The sequence below is a fragment of the Metarhizium brunneum genome, chromosome 2, assembly GCF_013426205.1.
Source record: "Metarhizium brunneum chromosome 2, complete sequence".
NCBI lineage: Eukaryota > Fungi > Ascomycota > Sordariomycetes > Hypocreales > Clavicipitaceae > Metarhizium > Metarhizium brunneum.
Window position 1 is genome coordinate 4,223,603 of NC_089423.1, and position 22,648 is coordinate 4,246,250.

General features: G+C 48.6%; 5 protein-coding genes across 5 annotated transcripts; 4 read left to right on the forward strand and 1 right to left on the reverse strand.

The window, feature by feature from the left end:
* Positions 1 to 425: 425 nt before the first annotated feature.
* On the forward strand, positions 426 to 4,057 carry sal3 (Importin subunit beta-3; the record flags this gene model as incomplete). Its single annotated transcript, XM_014692074.1, has 6 exons — positions 426 to 608; positions 674 to 893; positions 958 to 1,133; positions 1,221 to 1,652; positions 1,718 to 3,789; positions 3,850 to 4,057. The coding sequence occupies 6 exons, from the start codon at positions 426 to 428 to the stop codon at positions 4,055 to 4,057; spliced, it is 3,291 nt and encodes a 1,096-aa protein (XP_014547560.1).
* Positions 4,058 to 5,743: 1,686 nt separating this feature from the next.
* wc-1_1 (White collar 1 protein) lies at positions 5,744 to 8,921 on the forward strand (the record flags this gene model as incomplete). Its single annotated transcript, XM_014692075.1, has 2 exons — positions 5,744 to 8,410; positions 8,574 to 8,921. The coding sequence occupies 2 exons, from the start codon at positions 5,744 to 5,746 to the stop codon at positions 8,919 to 8,921; spliced, it is 3,015 nt and encodes a 1,004-aa protein (XP_014547561.1).
* Positions 8,922 to 9,966: 1,045 nt separating this feature from the next.
* Positions 9,967 to 10,728, forward strand: G6M90_00g042240 (uncharacterized protein; the record flags this gene model as incomplete). Its single annotated transcript, XM_014692076.1, has 3 exons — positions 9,967 to 10,043; positions 10,121 to 10,336; positions 10,428 to 10,728. The coding sequence occupies 3 exons, from the start codon at positions 9,967 to 9,969 to the stop codon at positions 10,726 to 10,728; spliced, it is 594 nt and encodes a 197-aa protein (XP_014547562.1).
* Positions 10,729 to 11,046: 318 nt separating this feature from the next.
* Positions 11,047 to 12,861, reverse strand: G6M90_00g042250 (uncharacterized protein; the record flags this gene model as incomplete). The annotated part of the gene is made up of 1 exon (XM_014692077.2): positions 11,047 to 12,861. The coding sequence occupies one exon, from the start codon at positions 12,859 to 12,861 to the stop codon at positions 11,047 to 11,049; it is 1,815 nt and encodes a 604-aa protein (XP_014547563.2).
* Positions 12,862 to 16,499: 3,638 nt separating this feature from the next.
* On the forward strand, positions 16,500 to 22,451 carry fksA (1,3-beta-glucan synthase component FKS1; the record flags this gene model as incomplete). Its single annotated transcript, XM_014692078.1, has 3 exons — positions 16,500 to 16,675; positions 16,740 to 22,043; positions 22,112 to 22,451. 3 exons carry the CDS (start codon positions 16,500 to 16,502, stop codon positions 22,449 to 22,451), a joined length of 5,820 nt encoding a protein of 1,939 aa, XP_014547564.1.
* Between the last annotated feature and the right edge of the window lie 197 nt (positions 22,452 to 22,648).

The window sequence follows — 22,648 nt, forward strand, 5'->3', positions numbered from 1 at the left end:
CACTACCGTTAGTGCTGACTATCTCTGAGTACCTACCTACTTGAGTACCTTAAGTAGGTAGGTAGATAAAGTACTTAGATGCAAGTACGTGCTGGTCGACCGCCCAATAGTTATAACAGTTGAGCTTTTATTGCGTTGCGTGGGCTGTCTATTAGGCTGATACCGGATTGACTCTTTAATGTTCCTAGCCGCAGAACCCAAAAACCAGCCCACACCACCCGCGTCTTCCCCTCCCCCACTTTCTCTCACCCACGAAAAGTTGTGACCCTTTGGAGGCGGTCCTGATTTTCTTCCTGGCCCTCCGTACTCCAACATACACCTTGCCTCGACCTTACGCGCGTATACGTGTCATTCACAGATATCGCCAATACTCAACAGACAAGTTTCAGGCTGCAAGGCGCTTGCACCGCCCTGCCGCCGCGATCATGTCTCTTCTATCCGCCGAGGTCCATGCCGAGCTGACTCAGTTGCTCCAAGCACTCCAGTCCGCCGACAATGCCACTCGATCTCAGGCTGAAGAGCATCTTCAGAATAACTGGACCAGCAGCCGCCCAGAAGTTCTTTTAATGGGACTTGCTGAACAGATACAGGGTGCTGGAGATAATGCCGTATGTGACCTATATTCTTCCATTTGCTTCTCTCCCATTACTGCTCTCTGACATTCTGTTCCCAGGCTCGATCTTTCGCAGCCGTTATATTTCGCCGGATAGCCTCTAAAACCCGAAAAGTAGAGTCTGGAAACAACGTGGATGTGTTCTACTCATTGGCTAAAGATCAAGCCGCTGTCATTCGTCAAAAACTCCTAGAAACACTCGGCGCGGAACCTGATCGAATCGTTCGTAACAAAATTAGCGATGCAGTTGCGGAGGTTGCTAGGCAATATACAGACAACAGTGAGTATTTAAAGGAATGCAGAAACATCTCCTTTTCCGGAGCTGATCCTAAGTCATGGGATAGACGACTCCTGGCCTGAACTCCTGGGCGCACTCTTCCAGCTCAGTCAGGCCCCGGAGGCGGAGAAGCGAGAGAACGCATTTCGAGTGTTCAAGACGACGCCGGGAATAATCGAACGACAGCATGAGGAAACTGTTCTTCAAGCGTTCCAGAAGGGATTCAAAGATGATGCCGTCATGGTATGTTACAAACATGACTACGCATGCTGTGAAGGCAAAGTAGATATGACGAAGGAGCGAGAAGCGGAAAGCTAATGATTCGACTAGGTTCGTCTGGCAGCCATGGAGGCATTCGCATCCTTTTTCAGTACCATCTCCAAACAATCCCAGATGAAGTACTATGCCCTGATTCCTGACGTCCTCAACGTGCTTCCGCCCATCAAGGATTCGCAAGATTCAGAAGACCTGAGTAAAGCCCTGCTGGCTTTGATCGACCTAGCAGAAACGGCTCCTAAAATGTTCAAACAACTCTTCCAGAATTTAGTCCAATTCAGCATCTCAGTCATTCAAGACAAGGAACTGGACAGCATTTGCCGCCAAAACGCCCTCGAACTCATGGCAACCTTTGCCGATTATGCACCATCCATGTGTCGAAAAGATCCTTCTTACACCAATGATATGATCACACAGTGCCTGAGCTTGATGACCGATTTAGGTGAAGACGACGACGATGCTGCGGAGTGGCTGGCTTCCGATGATGTAAGTCGGCTATTCGTACATGATCACTTTGTTTCGACTGCTCTGACCCTTATATTCTGCTTCAGCTTGACCAAGACGAAAGCGACCAAAACCACGTGGCGGGCGAACAGGCCATGGACCGCTTGGCAAATAAACTCGGGGGGCAGACCATCCTGGCCCCAACATTTAATTGGCTTCCCAGAATGATGAACTCGATGGCGTGGAGAGATCGTCACGCCGCCCTGATGGCCATCTCTGCGATATCGGAAGGATGTCGCGAACTTATGATTGGTGAATTGAGTCAGGTATTGGATTTGGTCATTCCAGCCTTGCAAGATCCTCACCCTCGGGTCCGTTGGGCGGGCTGCAATGCCTTGGGGCAAATGAGCACAGATTTCGCGCCCAAGATGCAAACAGACTTTTACGACCGAGTTTTGAAAGCTGTTGTACCAGTCTTGAACTCCCCGGAGGCCAGAGTCAAGTCCCATGCCGCCGCAGCTTTGGTCAACTTTTGCGAGGAGGCGGAAAAGTCGATCTTGGAACCTTATCTTGATGATTTGTTATCTCATCTCTTTCAGCTCCTTCAAAGCGACAAGCGCTATGTGCAGGAGCAGGCTTTGTCTACTATTGCTACCATCGCCGACGCTGCGCAGGCCGCGTTTTCTAAGTACTATGACACGCTGATGCCACTCCTGGTCAACGTACTTCAAAACCAGAGCGAGAAAGAGTATAGACTCCTTCGTGGCAAAGCCATGGAATGTGCGACCCTAATTGCTCTTGCCGTTGGCCGGGAACGACTCGGCCAAGACGCGATGACTCTCGTCAACTTGCTTGCCAACATCCAGACTAACATTACGGATGCGGACGACCCGCAAGCACAGTATCTTATGCATTGTTGGGGCCGGATGTGTCGCGTGCTCGGCCCAGACTTTGTACCCTTCTTGGACAATGTCATGCCGCCCCTACTGGAATTAGCTATGGCAAAGGCTGACATCCAGCTGCTTGACGATGATGAGCAAGCGGAACAAATGAACGGAGAGGACGGCTGGGAGTTTGTCCCTCTTAAGGGAAAGATGATTGGTATCCGAACGAGTACCATGGATGACAAACACATGGCAATTGAGTTACTAGTCGTTTATGCGCAGGTGCTCGAAGCAGCTTTCGCCCCCTTCGTCGCGAACATCATGGAAAAGATTGCACTCCCTGGTCTGGCATTCTTCTTCCATGACCCCGTCCGGTATATCTCAGCAAAACTGGTTCCACAGTTGCTAAGCTCATACAAGAAGGCATATGGATGCCCTTCCAATGAACTTGCGGGTCTCTGGGCGGCTACAGTTGGTAAACTTCTTGAGGTGCTGAGCGCTGAACCTTCTATCGAGACCTTAGCTGAGATGTACCAATGCTTCTATGAATCCGTAGAAGTAGTTGGGAAGGATTGCCTTACCCCTGTTCATATGAATGGATTCATAGATTCTGTTCATTCGACAATCGAGGACTACCAAACTAGAGTTACCCAGCGAGCTGAGGAAAAGGCAGGGGCAACGGCGGACGATGTTGAAGACGAAGCCGAAGAGATTGAAAGGGAGATTGAGGATGACCAAACTCTATTGTCGGACATGAACAAGGCCTTCCACTCTATTTTCAAGAATCATGGAGCGGCATTTCTTCCTGCCTGGGAAAGATTAATGTCCACCTACGAGAGCTTCCTGACGTCGACAGACCCAACGCAAAGGCAATGGGGTCTTTGCATCTTGGATGACGTCCTCGAATACTGTGGACCTGAAAGCAACCGGTATGCCAATTACATCACACAACCTCTGATTGACGGCTGCCGAGATCCATCTGCAGCTATCCGGCAGGCTGCCGCGTATGGAATTGGCGTCGCAGCACGTCACGGAGGAGCGCCATGGACGCAGTTCCTGGGCGGCTCAATACCTTATCTCTTCCAGGTTACTCAGGTTCCGGAAGCCCGAAACGACGAAAATGTATACGCTACGGAGAATGCATGTGCCGCCATAGCCAAAATCCTTCATTACAATGCCGGCAGCGTGGGGGATGTCCAAGCTGTCGTTTCGCAATGGGTTGAAACCCTCCCCGTCACCAATGATGAGGAGGCAGCCCCGTATGCTTACGCATACCTCGCCGAATTGATTGACCAGTAAGCAAACTTGAAATGACAGGAACTCATTGCAGTGTACTGACCATATCACCTGTGTAGGCGTAATCCTGTAGTTCTGAACCAAGCAGGCAAGATATTCGTTTTTGTGGCACAAGCTCTGGAAGCAGAGGCGCTACAAGGACAGACGGCTAGTCGAGTTGCCTCTGCGACAAAGGCACTGCTTACAGCGACAAGTGTCGATCCAATGCCCCTTTTAAGTCAATTCTCCCCCGAGGCACAACAAACAATAATGGGCTATTTCAACTGAGACTTGGAGGCAAAAGTGATCGAATGATGTAGCAGAAGATGGACAAGACAGAGTCTCTAACGCGACGGCATGCGTAGAATATTTCAAATGACGTTGGGGAAGCAAACTAATTTGATTCCCTTCATATTGCATAATGCACCAGAGACACAATGCTTGAAACAAATGCAAGAGAATGAGAAGTTGAATGGGAACGGCTGGTCGGAGCGGACTAGATTGAGTGGATGATGACATTTTACTTCGCTCGAGGACTATAGACTACGAATGGCATCATTGTTTGCCTTGAAGCAACTTACGCAAGCAAAGCGAAGCAAAGCAAAGCAAAGATTCCAGATACAGAATTAAGAGCAAATGAGTTTTATATGTATTCTCTCATTTTTTCTATTTCAAACTATGCGTTCAGTGATCAGATCTCCAGACTTTGTCTTTTACTAGTAGTACGCTGCCTCTGTGGAGATGCAGAACGGGGCAAATGATGTTGTACGCTGTACAAACTGTTCAAACAGGGCTCTCCTTGAGAAGCGAACATATCCCCCAACTGAAGAAACCCGCAAAGGTTATTGTGCCTCGCTGTTAATAGCTAGTAGGAAGATCTGGTTCTAAAGACGACCAGAAAAGTGCTGGGAGTGAGACCAAAAAGTGCCGGGCACGTGCCTCAAGTGTGTGTCCAATGTGATGACTTGATTGCACCAGATGTGTTGATTGGGCGCCCAAATGTGTAGCCGTTGAGTAAGGGTACATACAAAGGCTCTCGAATAGGTCCAATGCCAGTAGTGACGCGGCCGAGGCTTTCATGCGCAGCGTGACCAACTTATCTATTATGTACGTAGTAAGTACCTAGGTATTAGGTGGTAAATAATATTGGTTAAGTACCTAGATGCAGAAGCAAATGGAGAGACCAGGCAAGAGGCGAGAGGCAAAAGGTCATATCCACAACCAGAATTTGACAACCCAACAAGCTTGTTGACACTGGCTGACATGCATGTGCAATGGCTTTAACATGACGCGGAAGGTACCGGTTCGTAGCCAAGTTGATGATTTTATACACGGTGGGACGCGGGCTCACTAGTGACATACAATCATACTTAAGTGAAGTATGTTGCATGTTGCTGGAGAGTGTAGATAGAGAGACGTGGGCGGGATTGTAGCGCCAATGCACCTAATTGAGTGTTCATTGAGCCGACGGGTGAAGAGACATTGACTGATTGAAGGCCCACACCTGCTGCACCCACGACTTGGGAGCGCCTCCAGCTCACCCCCTCATCCGTCTACTTCCTCAGCCAAGTGATCGAAAAGTTTCTAGCTCTAACACTTGCAATCACACCCCCGCCACACACAAGATTCCATCAACACGTAACGTCCGACTCGACATTGTATACCCGTTACCAGAATCCTTGACTGTCGCCGCTACTGTATTCCTATCCAATCCACCCGGCTGTGCTCAGGAACGTACAGAGAACCCTTTGCCAAGGAAAGCCATCATTTCTGTCATCAAGTACTGGGGCTATACGGAAGAGAAGCTATCGTGGGGAAGTTGAATTTGTCGGGGATCTCGATTTTATTCAAGTTCGTCTTCCTATCGAGACCGTGAAGATATTCGGCCCACCTTGGGGGGTAAGCTGCATATCTTGACTGCTGTACCCGTCCCGTTGAAAGGGCGACGGAGCCGTCTTCCTAGATGCTGTTACCATGGACGACTACTACAAAACTAATGCGCTGCCTCCCCAGGAGGGGCAGCGTCAAATGCCACAACAACACGAGGGGCAGCAACAGCAGCAGCAACAGCCATCCGGCAATGTCATCGACATGATCAATCGTTCATCGGTATCAGGCTCGCAAATGTCTCTGCAACCCCCACCGTCCGCGATGCCACAACTTATACAGAACCAGCCGATGATATCAGGGGACTCTCTGGATGATATCATAAGGAATAATCATACTGAGATGCACCGCCGAAAGAGCATGCCCCATGCTTACGGAAGTCCCCTCATGCAAGATGAAAACCCTCGGCGAATGTCTTCTATCGCGGCCTCTGAGGATGTCATGGCCTTTGACCCAAGTCAGCATGACTTGGGAAACTTCCAGTTTTCACAGCCCGTTGGCTCATCATTTCATGGCATCAATCCAAGTTTAGAAATGACAGATCAGATGGGAGGTTTTGTTACCGATGCTACTGACTACTCTGGAATTTCCGCCGACCTGATCGGTCCCATGAATCCACCTCCCTTCGGCAACGTCGAATTGAGCCAGATGCCGAACGAACCTTCACTATCACTCTTCCCACCATCACCTGTTCCTGGAGCAGGGTCTGGGGCGAGGCCCATGAATAGTGGGTTTGTTTCTGGACAGATGCCCAACTTGAGTGCGACATTCGGGACGGAACCGGCGCCGAGTAGCTCGACTCTGACAGCAACTTCGAATACGCTACCCGGCTCTATAGACGACCATCCCGATGGCATGATGCATATCTCGACCTCGCAGTTGAATGCCGTGAATCCACCGGCGAGTCGGGTGCCTGAAACAATGGTTGCAAACCCCGTGTCGAGCAACTTGGGGCAACCGTTACCGCATTCGCTGTCAAGGCACATATCTTCCGAGTCAGGGATCACTCAGCCAAGTTCTACATCTGGGCCCACTACCCCAGCCACGACATCAACTCCTCGAGAAAGCAAGGAGAAAACAATATACTCCAAGAGTGGGTTCGATATGCTGAAAGCACTGTGGCTGGTGGCTACAAGGAAAGACCCGAAGATTCATCTCGGGGCTGTTGACATGTCATGTGCATTTGTCGTCTGTGACGTCACAATGAACGACTGCCCAATCATTTATGTGTCAGATAATTTCCAGAATCTTACGGGATACAGTCGCCATGAGATTGTAGGTCAGAATTGTCGCTTTCTTCAAGCGCCAGACGGCAAGGTTGAGGCTGGGTCCAAACGTGAATTCGTGGATGATGGTGCCGTTTATAATTTGAAGAACATGATTCGTGAGGGCCGTGAGGTTCAACAAAGCTTGATTAACTATCGAAAAGGCGGGAAGCCGTTTCTAAATTTACTTACCATGATACCAATCCCATGGGACACGGACGATATCAGATATTTCATTGGATTCCAGATCGACCTAGTTGAATGCCCAGATGCTATTTCAGGACAAGAGCTGGGCGGCGTCAAAGTCAATTACAAGCACAATGATATTGGTCAGTATATCTGGACACCGCCAGCTTCTAGTCAATGGCAGCCAGAGAACGGACAAACGCTGGGGGTTGATGATGTATCAACACTCCTTCAGCAATTTAGCCCAAAGGGATTGGTGTCTGATTGGCATAAGCAGTCCTGGGACAAGATGCTATTGGAGAACACCGATGATGTTGTACATGTCCTGTCCCTCAAAGGGTTATTCTTGTATTTATCCCCGTCTTCGAAACGAGTTCTGGAGTATGATGCTATTGACCTCGTCGGCAATTCCTTATCCTCGGTTTGCCATCCCTCCGACATTGTACCTGTTACGCGAGAATTGAAGGATGCGACAGCTAGCGCCCAAGTCAATATTGTTTTCAGGATAAGACGGAAGCAAAGCGGGTATACGTGGTTTGAAAGTCATGGGTCATTATTTGTTGAGCAGGGTAAAGGTAGGAAGTGTCTCATCTTGGTTGGCCGCAAACGACCCGTCTTTGCACTTAGTCGCAAAAACTTAGAGTCAAATGGTGGCATCGGTGATAGTGAGCTGTGGACCAAGTTGTCAACTTCTGGAATGTTCTTGTTTGTTTCATCGAATGTCCGGTCGTTATTGGATTTGCAGCCCGAATCACTTGTCGGCACAAGCATCCAAGAGCTCATGCGAAAGGAATCTCGCCTTGATTTCGGGCGACAAATTGAAGCGGCTCGGCGAGGAAAAATTGTTTCCTGCGAGCACGAAGTCCAGAATCGTCGAGGCCAGGGTCTTCGGGCCCTAACCATACTGTATCCGGGTGATGCTCCAGAAGGGCAGAAGCCATCATTTCTACTCGCACAGACAAAGTTGGTGAAAGCCAATCGTGTTGTCCTAGCGACTGCAACGAGCAATAGCCAAGCAGCCTCAACGTCGTCTCAATCTAACGCAGTTCCTGAATTACATTCGGGTGCAGGGCAGGTCTCCCAACCCCCTGGAGGGGGTTTGCCCCTCGGGACACAGGATGCAGCCTTAGCAGCCTTAGCAGCCGAAGACAACATCTTCGACGAGCTTCGGACGACGAAATGCTCCAGCTGGCAATTTGAGCTGAGACAGATGGAGAAGGTGAATAGAATTCTTGCCGAAGAGCTTGGTGGGCTTCTGTCCAACAAAAAGAAGAGAAAACGACGAAAGGGGGTCGGAAATATGGTCAGAGACTGTGCAAATTGTCATACTCGCAATACACCGGAATGGCGACGTGGCCCAAGTGGACAAAGGGATCTTTGCAACAGCTGTGGACTCCGTTGGGCGAAACAGGCAAGTATTCCCTAAGAAACCTACAGATTTACCTTCATACTCATTCCCGTCTTAGACCGGACGTGTGTCGCCGCGGAACTCTTTTCGGGGAGGCAATAATGGCAACGGCGATTCACAGAGCAAGAAGTCTCCATCTCCCATTCATTCATCTCCTTTGCATAAAGAATTTGCTTCTGAGAACCCAACTTCGCAAGCTGTGGTAGCCAAGGGCGACACAGACGAGACCGACATGCTGAATCCCTCACAGCTAGGCAACCACGTTTCCAGCGAAGCATCAGAATCCAACTTGGTTCAAAGACAGATGATGGCGATGCCACCTCCGAGCCAGCCGTCACTTTCGAGTGGTGCGGCAGGTTCGGGTATGACGTCTATTCGTGAAGAACATGAAGCGAGTCAGTCATAGACTGTTGACATGACGACACGCCGCATTCATTTTTCCATTCCTTCCTTTGCTTTTACTTCTACCGCTAATGTAGTTGCCCGTTGCAAGTTTGCACTGTACCAAGGCAATGCTAGTATTTACCTGCTCCTCAGGTTTGCAAGGTCCCCAGGCAACCCAACTCTGTTCAAACTGGCTCAAGACTCTTCTATCTTACCTCATTGATACCCCTTCGTCATCGGTATTGGATGGCTGTTTGTGCTATCCGCGTGCGGACTACTAAATGAGCCGGTGAATAAAGCTGTTTTTGGTGAAACAATTGGGTCATGGTCGGCTACGGAGAAGAAATGGTTATCTTACACATTGACCTATTGGAAAGCCTGGTTCCCCCCAGCGCTATACGGTGTGGGATATGTTTTTCTGGCCGGGTGCGCTTTTTGGTGTATACGAGGCATTGAGGACTTGGCATACATATGAGAATACACGAAACCAAAGTTCTTCTTGCACTTATTTTCTAATCCATCATATGTCCGGCACGCATCGTCATGTTGTGCACGGCCTTGTAGATGGCCAGCATCCTACCACGTCTTGCGCCTCTACAAATAGAATATGATGGAGGGGAGGCAGTGGTGTAATCCTCACTTAGACTTGGCTGGCTCTGCCGAGACTTGGCAAAGCCACCGGTGACACGAGTGAGTATGATGTAATAGGAACAAAGCACAGGCGCACAGGGTACCAGCAAGGGAGCAGAGGGGTTTGCTGCGGGCAATATTAGCCACCCCCACCATAAGCCTCCGGGAGGGGGCTGGGCAGATAATGCTTCACTCCTCCTTCTAGCTTCCATCGACCATGATTTGATAACTGGCAAAACCACCAGAGGAAACATTAGCCAGCCTTATATAAAGCCCTTGCGCTTAAGGAATTCGTTTGGTACCTTAGGACTGGAGTCCCTTCGTCAAGGACGCTAGTTGATACCCTCAACTGTACGATCAGACTTCTTCCTGGGCAACATGTATAAATACTGACAATCGCGCAAGTCGCCTGCCTAGCAGCTTCACGCGGAACGAAAATGCCGGGATACCACGTCACTCCCCTTTACGGAGGTGCGATTGTTTGCGACATACCAGAGAAGTTTGCCGATGTCAGGTAAGTCACAGAGAAAAATCGAAACTAGGACTGAGCCCGTCTCCCATCCTATCGATCACGGCATAACATGTCCACAGCAAACTACGTCAAGTGCCAGATAACCAAGAGGTATGGATCGATAAGGACGGATATACCAGCATTATCTTTGATATTACAGAGCGAGTCGGCGAGCCGGGACATGGCCCCGAGATCGATGGTCGCGCAATGACTACACACCTAGAAGACATGGTAGGGTCAGATATTGATACTGTAAAGATCTGGAATACCGCAGAAACTGAGTTTTCTCGCCTCGAGTACGTGCCCCGTCGAGCAGTGAGAAATATTTGGCTGGGGACGTCTGCCTTTTTGTCATGTGATTTTGGCTAACATGCGACACTGATTCAGGTCGAAACCCCCAGCGTACACGCTCATCGCTACCCAGACCCCAAGGACCGGGCAATCTCGTCAAGGCGGCTCGCCACCAGACTTCACAGCTATCATAATGACTCTGTTGCGGCTGGAGAAATACAAATCAGATATTCTCATTACAATCAATGTGCCGCATATAAAAGGGGAGTATGACGAAGACGAGGTTGACCTAGAGCTTGGCAAGCAGGGTAAGCTGATTGGAGATGCCGTGGAATACTCGGCTCGGATCTGGGAATCGCTTAAGATCAAAGACTGGGGTCTATTTGGAGAATCGTAACTTGAATATGAAATGGCAACTACCAGACGCTGTATTTGAAATGGCTTTGCATTGGTTCTATCAAATAGCAGGTGCTGGACAACTGCACATTGTCCCAAATGTACTATGGCTATGTCACCAGTACGCTGAGACTGAGAGGAAGTTCTTACTGAAAGTTCTCTGGAATGCCGTTTCTTTGGGCAGTTTCTTGATCCATTTTGAAATCTGGTTATGAATACTAGTCCCTATGATCATTACAGTATGAAATCCCTATTGTACAGGCCTAAACGCCACTCGATTGCTTGGTAAGAGTGCCACAACTGCTATTGCCCATGTTATTCAATCGCCAAGAGTCAAATCAACCATTAATTTGGTAGTAAAATGGGCTTGGGTATCGTCTGGCCGTTTCCTTATTACCATGTCCTCTTTTGTATGGGAACTGGCATTCTCCTGCTTCTTCTTCTTCTCAATAGCCCATTTTTCAGCGATTATCTTCAAAATTTCTCGCTGCGGAACGTCAGGATTCTCCCGCTTCACCAATTTCATCTGATCCTTCACAAACAGCTGGTATTCGCTTTGCCCTGATGCGCCGCTATTATTTGCAACTTTGGCTCTTGGGGCAGGTTTGACTTGCTTGAGCTCGCCTTTGCAGGTCCCGCATCGGTGACGCTGCGTATCAATGCTTTTAGAATGCCTCTTGTACCCCAGTCCGCAATTAGTACACTCCCATTTGTACTTGAAATTAATTTCGTAAGCATGTTTGGTGGTTACGTGAATGCCCCTGTGACCGAAGATACGAGAGCATTTTGATGCCCAGGATTTGAACTCTTTCCCATGGGGATTAGTCGTCAAACCGTTAATCATAAAGGTAGTCAAATGACAGAATTCGTGTGCAAGCACATTGAGAAGCCTGTTTTCATCATCGATAACCTTGTCGGCAAGTTCGATTGAAGCATGGTGTTTATGCATTGTGTCAACAATTGACCCGTCAGATTGCTTAGTTCGGACGGTCTCGCGTCGCCAGTTCGCCCGGCCGGCAGTGGTGTGAAGACTTTTGGTCCAAACAATCTTCACGCCATTTGTAGAGTTGGTTAGTTTGGAAATCTGACTGTTTGCAATTTGGAGATCCAGCTCCCGAAGAAAATTTTCAGCTATGGCTTGTTTTGTCGCCTCGAATTCCATCTTCTTTCCTTTTCTCAAGACTCCTTTCGACTGGTTTACGGTGCATTCCGGCTTGATTTTTTTTTGACGAGTAGGCTCCCAATTCCAGTCGTCAACAAGCGTCTCAGCCAAGGACGCATTTGGGGTAGATCCACGTGGCTTCCGTGGAATAGCCTGGTGCTTGTGAGATGAGCTCAGAGTTTCAGGAGGACTGCTAGGTGGTGTGATAAAGACGGGCAGATTATGTATGGGCTTGGAACCATCGTCAGTGGACAGCTCATGAGAATCTATTTGCATTTGTTCGAACAAGCTCAATAGGTCCTCGTGATCAGATGGTGTAATCGACCGAATAGCCGAGAGCTTCCCTGGCAGGGCTGATTCATTGTCGAGTTTAATCGATGATACCCTGTTTGGACTCGGAACATTCTCTCTAATTGGCTTAAGCGGTCCTTCGGATCCAGTCTGCCTAGTATCATTATAGTCTGTTGAAACAGATGAGCGTTCATCATCAAGAGAATTATATGTGAATTTGCCAATGCCGGGAGGGAAAGATACAGACGCGGATCCAGGGTTGAGACTTGAAAAACTGCCCGTCTTAGGATCATCATCACAGCAAAAATTCGATCCACCAACAGCCAAAGTGCTGTTGATACTGGAACTATGGGCTGAGTTTTCCGCAGATATTTGTTGATGCGACCCGTGATGACAAAGCTCCTGGTCCGAGGATGATAGTAGAGTCCAGGACATTGTTTGATTAGGACTATCAAGATTCTCTCGTATCCCGGCAGATCTCGATCCTGAGTTTTTCCTTTCTCGTTCTTCTGTCGATAGTGGAACTAATGGACCTTTCCTCAGCACTTCTGAGCAGCCTTTTGCTTTTCGTGTAGGAGAGATGAGACTAAGTGCGTTGATGCGAGCTGGACGAGCTAATGCTGGAGGAGAGTCGTTTTCGAATTCAGTAACCAAGCCTAGCTTTGCAGGGGATTCTCTCATGGTGGTCTGTGAGAGAGCTTGTATTCCATCGTGATCGTGTGCGCTCCATGGCTGGAATAAGGGGTTGTCGGCTGCCTGATCACGTCCACGCAGTCGTCGCATTTTGCGACTTGAGGCTGTTTGGGTATTTTTGGGTACGAGATCACTTCTGGTTGGGGTAGAAATACGAGGGACAGAGTTTGTGCATTCAACCTCGGAATCACCACCCTTTTGCCTCGACGCTTGCCTCGACCGTGTACATTGATGTGACAATTCATCATCACTGGTAGGCAAAAAATCAGCCAAGCGAGCCATTTTCCACTACGAACTGGAACCGTATGGGCCGCAAGGTGGGCTGCAAGGGGACAGACAGATTGTCGTCTGGCCACGATATGCGTAAACAAAAAGAGACGAATAAGAGCTATTTCCACAATAACAAAGAATGCTATGATATGAACACCACGTAGACACTGCTTTGTGGTCTGAAGCCACGAGTTTGTAAACACAGCCGGTCCATGGAGTAGAAAGAGTTGCCACAGCAACGGAATGTCACGTGTAGTTGGATGGGGTTGCTGGCAACTGATTTTCGTGACATTTCAGTGTTCATTTCGGCGTGGAAGCATCAGTGGATATGAGAAAAACGGAATATGTACATACATACTCCGTACACTGTAGGTATCGGGCACTTAGGTGAGTGCCTACAGGCTTAAGTGACCAACGCATAATCGTGTCCTGCATCCATGATCAGACAGGCCAGGCCAGGCCAGGCCAGCCCAGTGGCCTAGGGCTGGGCACCTGGGTACTAGGTAGTAGTACGAATAGTTTGTACTCCGTACTCCGTATTTTCAGATCCTGGTGCATGCATGTCCTTCGTACTCATTAACTGATGGAGACGCCGTACAATGCCGATTGTGCCGACTCGTCCTGGCACCCTGATGCTGATGAAAGGGGTTCGTCGCACTGCCCCACACGACTTTTTGCCCCTGAATGTGGCTGTGCCAAAACCGAAGACCCTGGTAAACTCCATGGTTGCTTATCGCCCAGTCATTGGGAAGTGCCTGCCAATTTATTAATAGCGTGGAGTACGGAGTACCTTAGGTACTTAAGTACATGCATCATCTAAGTACCTAGGTACTTTACGCAGTCCGGAATAGAGGTTTCTCACTCTAACCCCTCTTGCCCCTGAGTTATCAACTACCTCGGTGCGGAGGTAGACACCTATTTCGACGTTTTCTTTTACTCAGTAAAGCTACTTAAGTAGGCTTCTCGTCGGGGTCCTCCCCTATAAACTTCATTAATGCTCTCTCATAACAGATCAGTCGCTGCTACCATACTGCCCTGTCTACAGCCTTGCCCAAGTCGTTAACGGGATTGCAGTTCCAGCACTTCCTGCTTTAAATATGTTCGCAGAACCCAGTATTCAGGCACTTGATCATAATTGACGACACAATTCTACTTGTAAAGTTCCTACATGTCCTCATAACCATCCCACTGGGCACGAGGCTTTGCTTCGGAGGATACAGGGCGTGTATTGTAACAGCCGCACCACTGGTCAGGCGCATGAGTTGTCTACTTAAGTACTTACGGGATTGGTAAGCAGTAGGTCCGTACTTGGCAAGTTAGATTGGTTTGGCAACGTCAGAGAGCTTTGCATGCAGCGAATTACCTAGACACGCCCGCGCGTATCATGGCGCCTGCGATCAATGATAGGACTACAAGTTAGAGCACTGTGACACAACCTCGCTAGTTCGGGGCCTCCGGAAAAGACATAAAGCAAGCGTACATGGAAGGAATATGAAAAAAAAAAAAAAAAAAAGATAGTACTCCGTACGGAATACAGCACCTGCAATTACGGTATCAATGACGGCATCGGCATTTTTCGCCACACGATCGTGTCGGCTGAAAAGACCCCCACTTGGCGCGCATAATTCTATTAATGTAATTGCCATTGGTGTGCCCCAACTATTATCTGCGGACATAAACGTAACGGGCAGGAGTACGTACTACATTGCAATTGATGCTCAAGTAGACGCCTACTTGTCTTGCTCCAATGGTCTGAAGGCTTAGATGGACATTTCACAATGCGAAGTCCTTTGAAAGGCTTGACAATATCTTCGAGGTTTAATTCGGTAACATTAGCCATGTCGAATGCTAACATTGAACGGACGGACTTGGATAAAGCACCAGTGTTGTATGTACGGAGGTACGCCTGTTGTTGAGGCGCTGAGAGGCGTTTATTCTACGGTCTAGTGAATTACCATGAATCCTTGGTGCTTTTTGCAACCCTGGAGTCTTGGGCGATGGGCGAGGGACAACCGTACCAGCTGGGCTTGCTTGTCTGGCACACGTTGGAAGATTTGGAAGTCTATGCGTTTTCACCGCTACCCACACGGTAAGATGCCGCTGGGCGGTTGGTGTGCTATGACAATCAACGGGACTTACTCGTTCGCTCTGCACTGACTGCGGCCCATTGGCATCCACGTCTGTGATGTGCTGGCATGGTTCCTGTGCGACTTGTGTGCAATCGCGACTCCACCCTCAAGCAGGCCATCGGGGGTGAGCGAGTACGGAGTACTAAATTGATCAATTGATGGCATTTCAACAAGCTTGCTGATTGAGCAACAGGGGATTGTTGTCGGGGCTAACTGTGGAACATGTACTACCACATACTAAGTACCTACTAAAGGTACCTAGTAGATTAGCACTGAATACGCACCAGCATCCAAAAGATTCTGTGGCATCTACTACTTTCGTAATCCGGGCCAAAGACCACGGACGGAGTAGCATTGCAGGAGGAATTTCATTGAAAAAGGTTCGGGAAGCGACGGTAGACAGACAGGAGACCAGACATGCTGGAGGCAAAAAGGCTTTTTCCCAAGGGGCGCGTAAACGGGGCCCGAGTCTGCATTGAATTTCGGGCAAGAATGTGGAGAACAGCAGACTGGCCAATGGTGCATCACGCTGACGCGGTTGAAGTATCTAAGTACCTATACTTATCATTACCTCAATAACGTCGCAATCTCCGCCTTCAACATGTATATCATCGTACATACACTGCACTTTTATTAGGGTGTACGGAGCACAATGAACCACTTTCCCCTGCCCCTTCCACTAAGTCCTTCCAAGGTTTTTTGCCTTGCGCTTGAGTGTTCAAAGTGGACAGGGAAACGCCATTCTTGAGCAGTCTCATCCAGTCCACAGTGTCAGCCACCCGGTTGGTCGCCCGTCCGCCCACCCAGTCTCCCTCCCTATAATTGTTTGTCAAACTTGTCTCCTATACCTCCCTGACTCGGCTTTACCCTCACAATCCTTCCACTCTTCAACTCACGTTCAACGGAAGCATTACGCTGACCGTTCTCGCGAATTTGCAGAGGCCTTGCCTACTGATTTCTCTCGCTCTCCTTGCACAGCCTATCGCTCGTTGATGTTTTTGTATTCGCCTGTTTTCCACTTTCTCACGCTCATTTGAACCGGTGGCGCCAGGAACAGCACTTGGACGCTCACTCAACGCTCGATTTCAACACGCGTATAACGTCCTCTTAGACTGTTGGGCAGGTCTCCTACCACCACATTGTCCATCTCACATCGATCGCCTCTTGCGTGCAATTTTCGAAGCGTCACATGGATTGTTTTGCGTAGATTAACCACTTCGGGCAAAAATGTCGGGCTATCCAGGTGGTCACAACGACCATTATGATGATGGCTACGGCCATCACGGCGGCAACGCTCAAGGGAATGCGGACTCGTATTATCAGGACGACCAGTACTATGACAACGGTTATGACGCCCGTGGCGGTCATGGCGGCCAAAATGGCGACGGGTATTATGATGAATCGTAAGACACTCGGACGACATGTTGGCAGCTTGCAGTTCTTACACTAACTATTCCCCTCCGACAGTGGCTACTACAATGCCGATCCGAATAACCCTTATCATCAAGATGGTGGCTACTACGATGGGCATGACCAGTATCAAGATGAATATTACAACGGCCAGGGTGGCTACTACGAGCAGGATTACAATCAAGGCTATGGGGGCCACGGCGGCCGCCATGGGTCTGAGGAGGATTCTGAGACATTCAGCGACTTCACAATGAGATCAGATATGGCTCGCGCTGCTGAAATGGACTATTACGGTCGCGGGGACGAACGTCATAACAGCTATGGCGATGGCCAGCGGGGTTATCGACCTCCTTCCTCGCAAATTTCATATGGTGCAAATCGCTCATCTGGCGCATCGACTCCCAATTATGGAATGGACTATGGCAATGTGCTTCCCGCTGGTCAACGCTCCCGGGAACCATATCCTGCCTGGACATCCGACGCTCAAATCCCATTGTCAAAGGAAGAAATTGAGGACATCTTCTTGGATCTCACTGGCAAATTTGGTTTCCAGCGTGATAGCATGAGGAACATGTACGATCACCTTATGACTCTGCTTGACTCCCGTGCTTCTCGCATGACGCCTAATCAAGCCTTGCTCTCCCTTCACGCGGATTATATCGGCGGCGATAATGCCAATTATCGCAAATGGTACTTTGCGGCTCACCTTGATTTAGACGATGCGGTTGGCTTTGCCAACAGCTCAACAAAGGGCTTGCGCCGCAAGGCCAAGAATAAGAAGAAGAAGAAGAATGCCGAGGAAAACGTCAACGAAGCCGATGCCCTTCAAGATCTGGAAGGCGACGACAGCCTGGAAGCTGCTGAATTCCGCTGGAAGACTCGAATGAACCGCATGTCACAACATGATCGTGTCAGGCAAATTGCCCTGTACCTCCTTTGCTGGGGCGAAGCCAACCAAGTGCGATTCATGCCGGAGTGCTTGTGTTTCATCTTCAAGTGTGCAGATGACTACCTTAATTCCCCTGCTTGTCAGGCCCTTGTTGAACCAGTGGATGAGTTCACTTATCTGAACAATATCATCACGCCACTCTATCAATATGTTCGCGACCAGGGATATGAGATTCTTAATGGTGTTTACGTGCGCCGCGAACGTGATCACAAGCATATAATTGGATATGATGATTGCAATCAGCTGTTCTGGTATCCAGAAGGCATTGAGCGCGTCGTATTACAAGACAAAAGCAAACTGGTAGATGTGCCGCCGGCAGAGCGTTATATGAAGCTGAAAGAGATCAACTGGAAGAAATGCTTTTTTAAAACATACAAGGAGTCGAGATCCTGGTTTCACCTTCTCGTCAACTTCAACCGAATTTGGATCATTCATCTCACAATGTTTTGGTTTTATACAGCGCACAACGCCCCGTCGCTTCTTGTGGGCAAGGATTATCAGCAGCAGCTGAATCAACAGCCGGCCGGATCCCGACACCTCGCTGCCGTCTCTATTGGCGGAGGCATAGCATCACTTATTCAAGTTCTGGCCACACTTGCTGAATGGGCATATGTCCCTCGCCGATGGGCTGGCGCACAGCATTTGACCAAGCGCCTACTTTTCTTGCTCCTCATCTTCGTCATCAATGTTGCCCCTGCGATCAAGGTTCTTTTCATGCCCACGAAGCTGAAACAATCAGGCGATGTGGATGTTGACTACATCATTGGTATTGTCAACTTCATTATCGCAGTGATCACCTTCTTGTTCTTCTCAGTCATGCCTCTGGGTGGTTTATTTGGTAGTTACCTGACAAAGAATTCGCGGCAATATGTGGCAAGCCAAACGTTCACAGCCAGCTGGCCACGTCTGAAAGGAAATGACATGGCAATGTCCTTTGGCCTGTGGCTAACCGTGTTTGGAGCCAAGTTTGGAGAGTCATACGTATACCTGACACTCTCCTTTCGGGACGTCATCCGCTACTTGTCAATCTTCAAGCCCGTATGCATAGGTGACAGTATTCTGCAGACGTACCTGTGCTCCAACCACACGTATATTCTGTTGGGTCTCATGGCGTTTACGGATTTGATCTTTTTCTTCCTGGACACATATCTCTTCTATGTTCTTTTGAACACGATCTTCTCCATTGCCCGATCCTTTTATATCGGCTCATCAATCTGGACACCTTGGAGAAATATCTTCTCTCGGTTGCCCAAGCGCATTTACTCTAAAGTTCTGGCAACGACGGATATGGAGATCAAGTATAAGCCGAAAGTGTTGATTTCACAAGTCTGGAACGCTATTGTCATTTCAATGTATCGTGAGCATCTGCTAGCGATAGATCATGTACAGAAATTGCTTTATCACCAGGTGCCTTCTGAACAGGAGGGTAAAAGGACGTTGCGAGCTCCTACGTTCTTCGTCTCGCAAGAAGATCATTCTTTCAAGACAGAGTTCTTCCCCAGCCAAAGCGAAGCCGAACGCCGAATCTCCTTCTTCGCGCAATCGCTATCTACTCCTATTCCCGAGCCACTTCCCGTTGACAATATGCCAACGTTTACAGTTATGATTCCCCACTATAGTGAGAAGATTCTTCTCTCTCTTCGCGAAATCATTCGCGAGGATGAGCCGTATTCACGCGTCACACTTTTGGAGTATCTCAAGCAGCTGCACCCTCATGAATGGGATTGTTTCGTGAAGGATACCAAGATTCTCGCAGACGAAACCGCGCAAATGAATGGTGACCCAGAAAAGGATGAAAAAGATACGGCCAAGAGCAAAATTGATGACCTCCCCTTTTACTGTATTGGGTTCAAATCATCCGCTCCTGAGTATACCCTGCGAACGCGCATCTGGGCCTCACTTCGCTCGCAGACGCTGTACCGTACCATTTCCGGTTTCATGAACTACAGTCGAGCCATTAAGCTGCTTTACCGAGTAGAGAACCCCGAAGTTGTGCAAATGTTTGGTGGAAACTCGGACAAGTTGGAACGAGAATTGGAGCGAATGGCTCGGCGGAAGTTCAAAATTGTCGTTTCAATGCAACGTTACTCAAAATTCAAGAAGGAAGAGATGGAGAATGCCGAATTCCTGCTTCGGGCTTACCCTGATCTTCAAATCGCGTACCTGGACGAGGAACCCCCTTTGGCAGAAGGTGATGAGCCGAGACTTTACTCGGCTCTCATCGACGGCCATTCTGAGATTATGGAGAACGGCATGAGACGACCCAAGTTTAGAATTCAACTTTCAGGTAACCCTGTCTTGGGCGATGGAAAGTCTGACAACCAGAATCACTCCTTGATCTTTTATCGGGGTGAATATATCCAACTTATCGATGCTAACCAAGACAATTATCTGGAAGAGTGCCTTAAAATTCGCAGTGTTCTTGCCGAATTTGAGGAAATGAAAACGGATAACACATCACCGTATACACCCGGTGTCAAGAACGAGATCAGGACTCCAGTTGCCATTCTTGGCGCCAGAGAGTATATTTTTTCAGAAAATATTGGTATTCTTGGCGATGTAGCTGCTGGAAAGGAGCAAACATTTGGTACGCTTTTTGCGCGAACATTGGCGCAGATTGGAGGCAAGCTTCACTACGGCCATCCTGATTTTCTCAATGGCATCTTCATGACCACCCGCGGTGGTGTGTCCAAAGCACAAAAGGGTTTGCACTTGAACGAAGATATCTTTGCTGGAATGAACGCTATACTTCGTGGCGGACGGATCAAACACTGCGAGTACTATCAGTGTGGCAAGGGCCGTGATCTTGGTTTCGGTTCCATTCTGAATTTCACAACAAAGATTGGAACCGGTATGGGCGAACAGATGCTCTCGCGCGAGTACTACTATCTGGGAACACAACTGCCGTTGGACAGGTTTTTGTCCTTCTACTATGCCCATCCTGGGTTCCACGTCAACAACATGTTCATCATGCTCTCCGTACAGCTATTCATGTTGTGCCTCGTCAACTTTGGTGCCTTGAGGCATGAGACAATCCCCTGCGACTACAACCCCGACAAACCCCCTACAGACCCGTTGTACCCTACTGGTTGTGCCAACACAGACGCCGTGATGCAGTGGGTACAACGCAGTATCTTTTCCATCTTTTTTGTGTTCTTCCTATCCTTTGTTCCTTTAATTGTCCAGGAACTTACGGAACGTGGTGTTTGGCGTGCCTTGGTCCGCTTCTTGAAGCAGTTCTTTTCTCTGTCTCCATTTTTTGAAGTGTTTGTTTGCCAGATTTACGCGAACTCTGTGCAGCAGGACCTTTCGTTTGGTGGCGCTCGATATATTGGTACAGGGCGAGGGTTTGCTACTGCCCGCATCCCTTTCGGGGTACTCTATTCCCGTTTCGCTGGGCCCTCAATTTACTTCGGCGCCAGATTATTGATGATGTTGCTTTTTGCTACAGTGACTGCCTGGCAGGCAGCGTTGACATACTTCTGGATCACGCTCTTGGGCCTCACAATTTCTCCATTTTTGTACAATCCGCACCAATTCGCATGGAACGACTTTTTCATTGATTATCGCGACTTCCTCCGCTGGCTCTCCAGAGGCAACTCAAGGAGTCATGGGCAATCTTGGATTGCCTTTTGCCGCCTTTCGCGTACAAGGATCACGGGGTATAAGCGCAAGGCCCTTGGTGAAGCATCGGCAAAGCTATCTGCTGACGTCCCACGTGCTGCTATCGCCAACATCTTCTTCACTGAAATCTTAACGCCTTTATTGCAAGTTGTCTGGACGTTGATACCATACTTATTTATCAATGCGCAGACTGGCGTTGAACAGTTCAATAATGAGGATATCAATAACGTGGATGACTATTTGAAACCTACTGCGAGTCTTATTCGAGTACTGGCTATTGCCTTAGCACCCATCGGTATTAATGCCGGTGTACTTGCAGCAATGTTTGGAATGGCTTGCTGTATGGGTCCCTTATTGAGCATGTGCTGCAAGAAATTCGGCAGCGTGCTTGCAGCTATTGCACACGCCATGGCGGCCATTGTTATGCTCATCATGTTCGAAGGCATGTTTTTCTTGGAAGGCTTGAACTTTGCCCGAACACTGGCTGGGATGATAGCTGTGATTTCAATCCAGCGATTCATTTTCAAGCTGATCGTAGCGATTGCTCTAACCCGAGAGATGAAGACTGACCAGTCTAATATTGCATTTTGGACGGGCAAATGGTACTCCATGGGCTGGCACTCGTTGTCGCAACCAGGCCGCGAGTTCCTTTGCAAAATCACAGAACTCAGCATGTTTGCAGCCGACTTTATCCTAGGGCATTGGCTGCTTTTTATGATGCTGCCGGTTATTCTAGTTCCACAGGTGGACAAGCTTCACTCTATGATGCTCTTCTGGTTGAAACCAAGGTATGTTTTTTTCTCATTCTTAGCGATAACTTCTGTTGTTTAAGATCAAAGACCTAATTATATTGTAGTCAGCAAATTCGACCACCCATTTATTCTATGAAACAGTCTAAATTGCGTCGTCGAAGAGTAACTCGATACGCTATTCTCTACTTCGTTTTATTGGTCGTATTCGTTGGACTCATTGTTGGGCCGGTCGTCCTGAAAAAGGCGAATGTGTTGACACCCGACAACTTTAAGAAGTGGTACATCAGTCTTCAGCCTGGTAAAATGCGTCTCATGCAACCCAACTTCCTGAACAATAAGAACACACATCAAAGCTCGGAGACTGGCACAGCCAACCCAACCTACTCATACCCGTCCAACTACGGCCCTTCATCAGAGTCCGGTTCGGCACAGACGACATCCTAGATGAGCTGACTCTCCCGATTGTGTACAATAAGAAGCTGATCTGATAATGACGCAAATCTGTGTCGAGATTTGTGGGCAGCGGAACACGCTAGTTGCGGCGACTCAAGGGCAGTGCGTTGTGATGTTAATGTCTTTTTTATTTTGCCCTGTACGTGTTCGTGTTAATAGAATGCATGGGGGACAACTGTCAGTGTGAA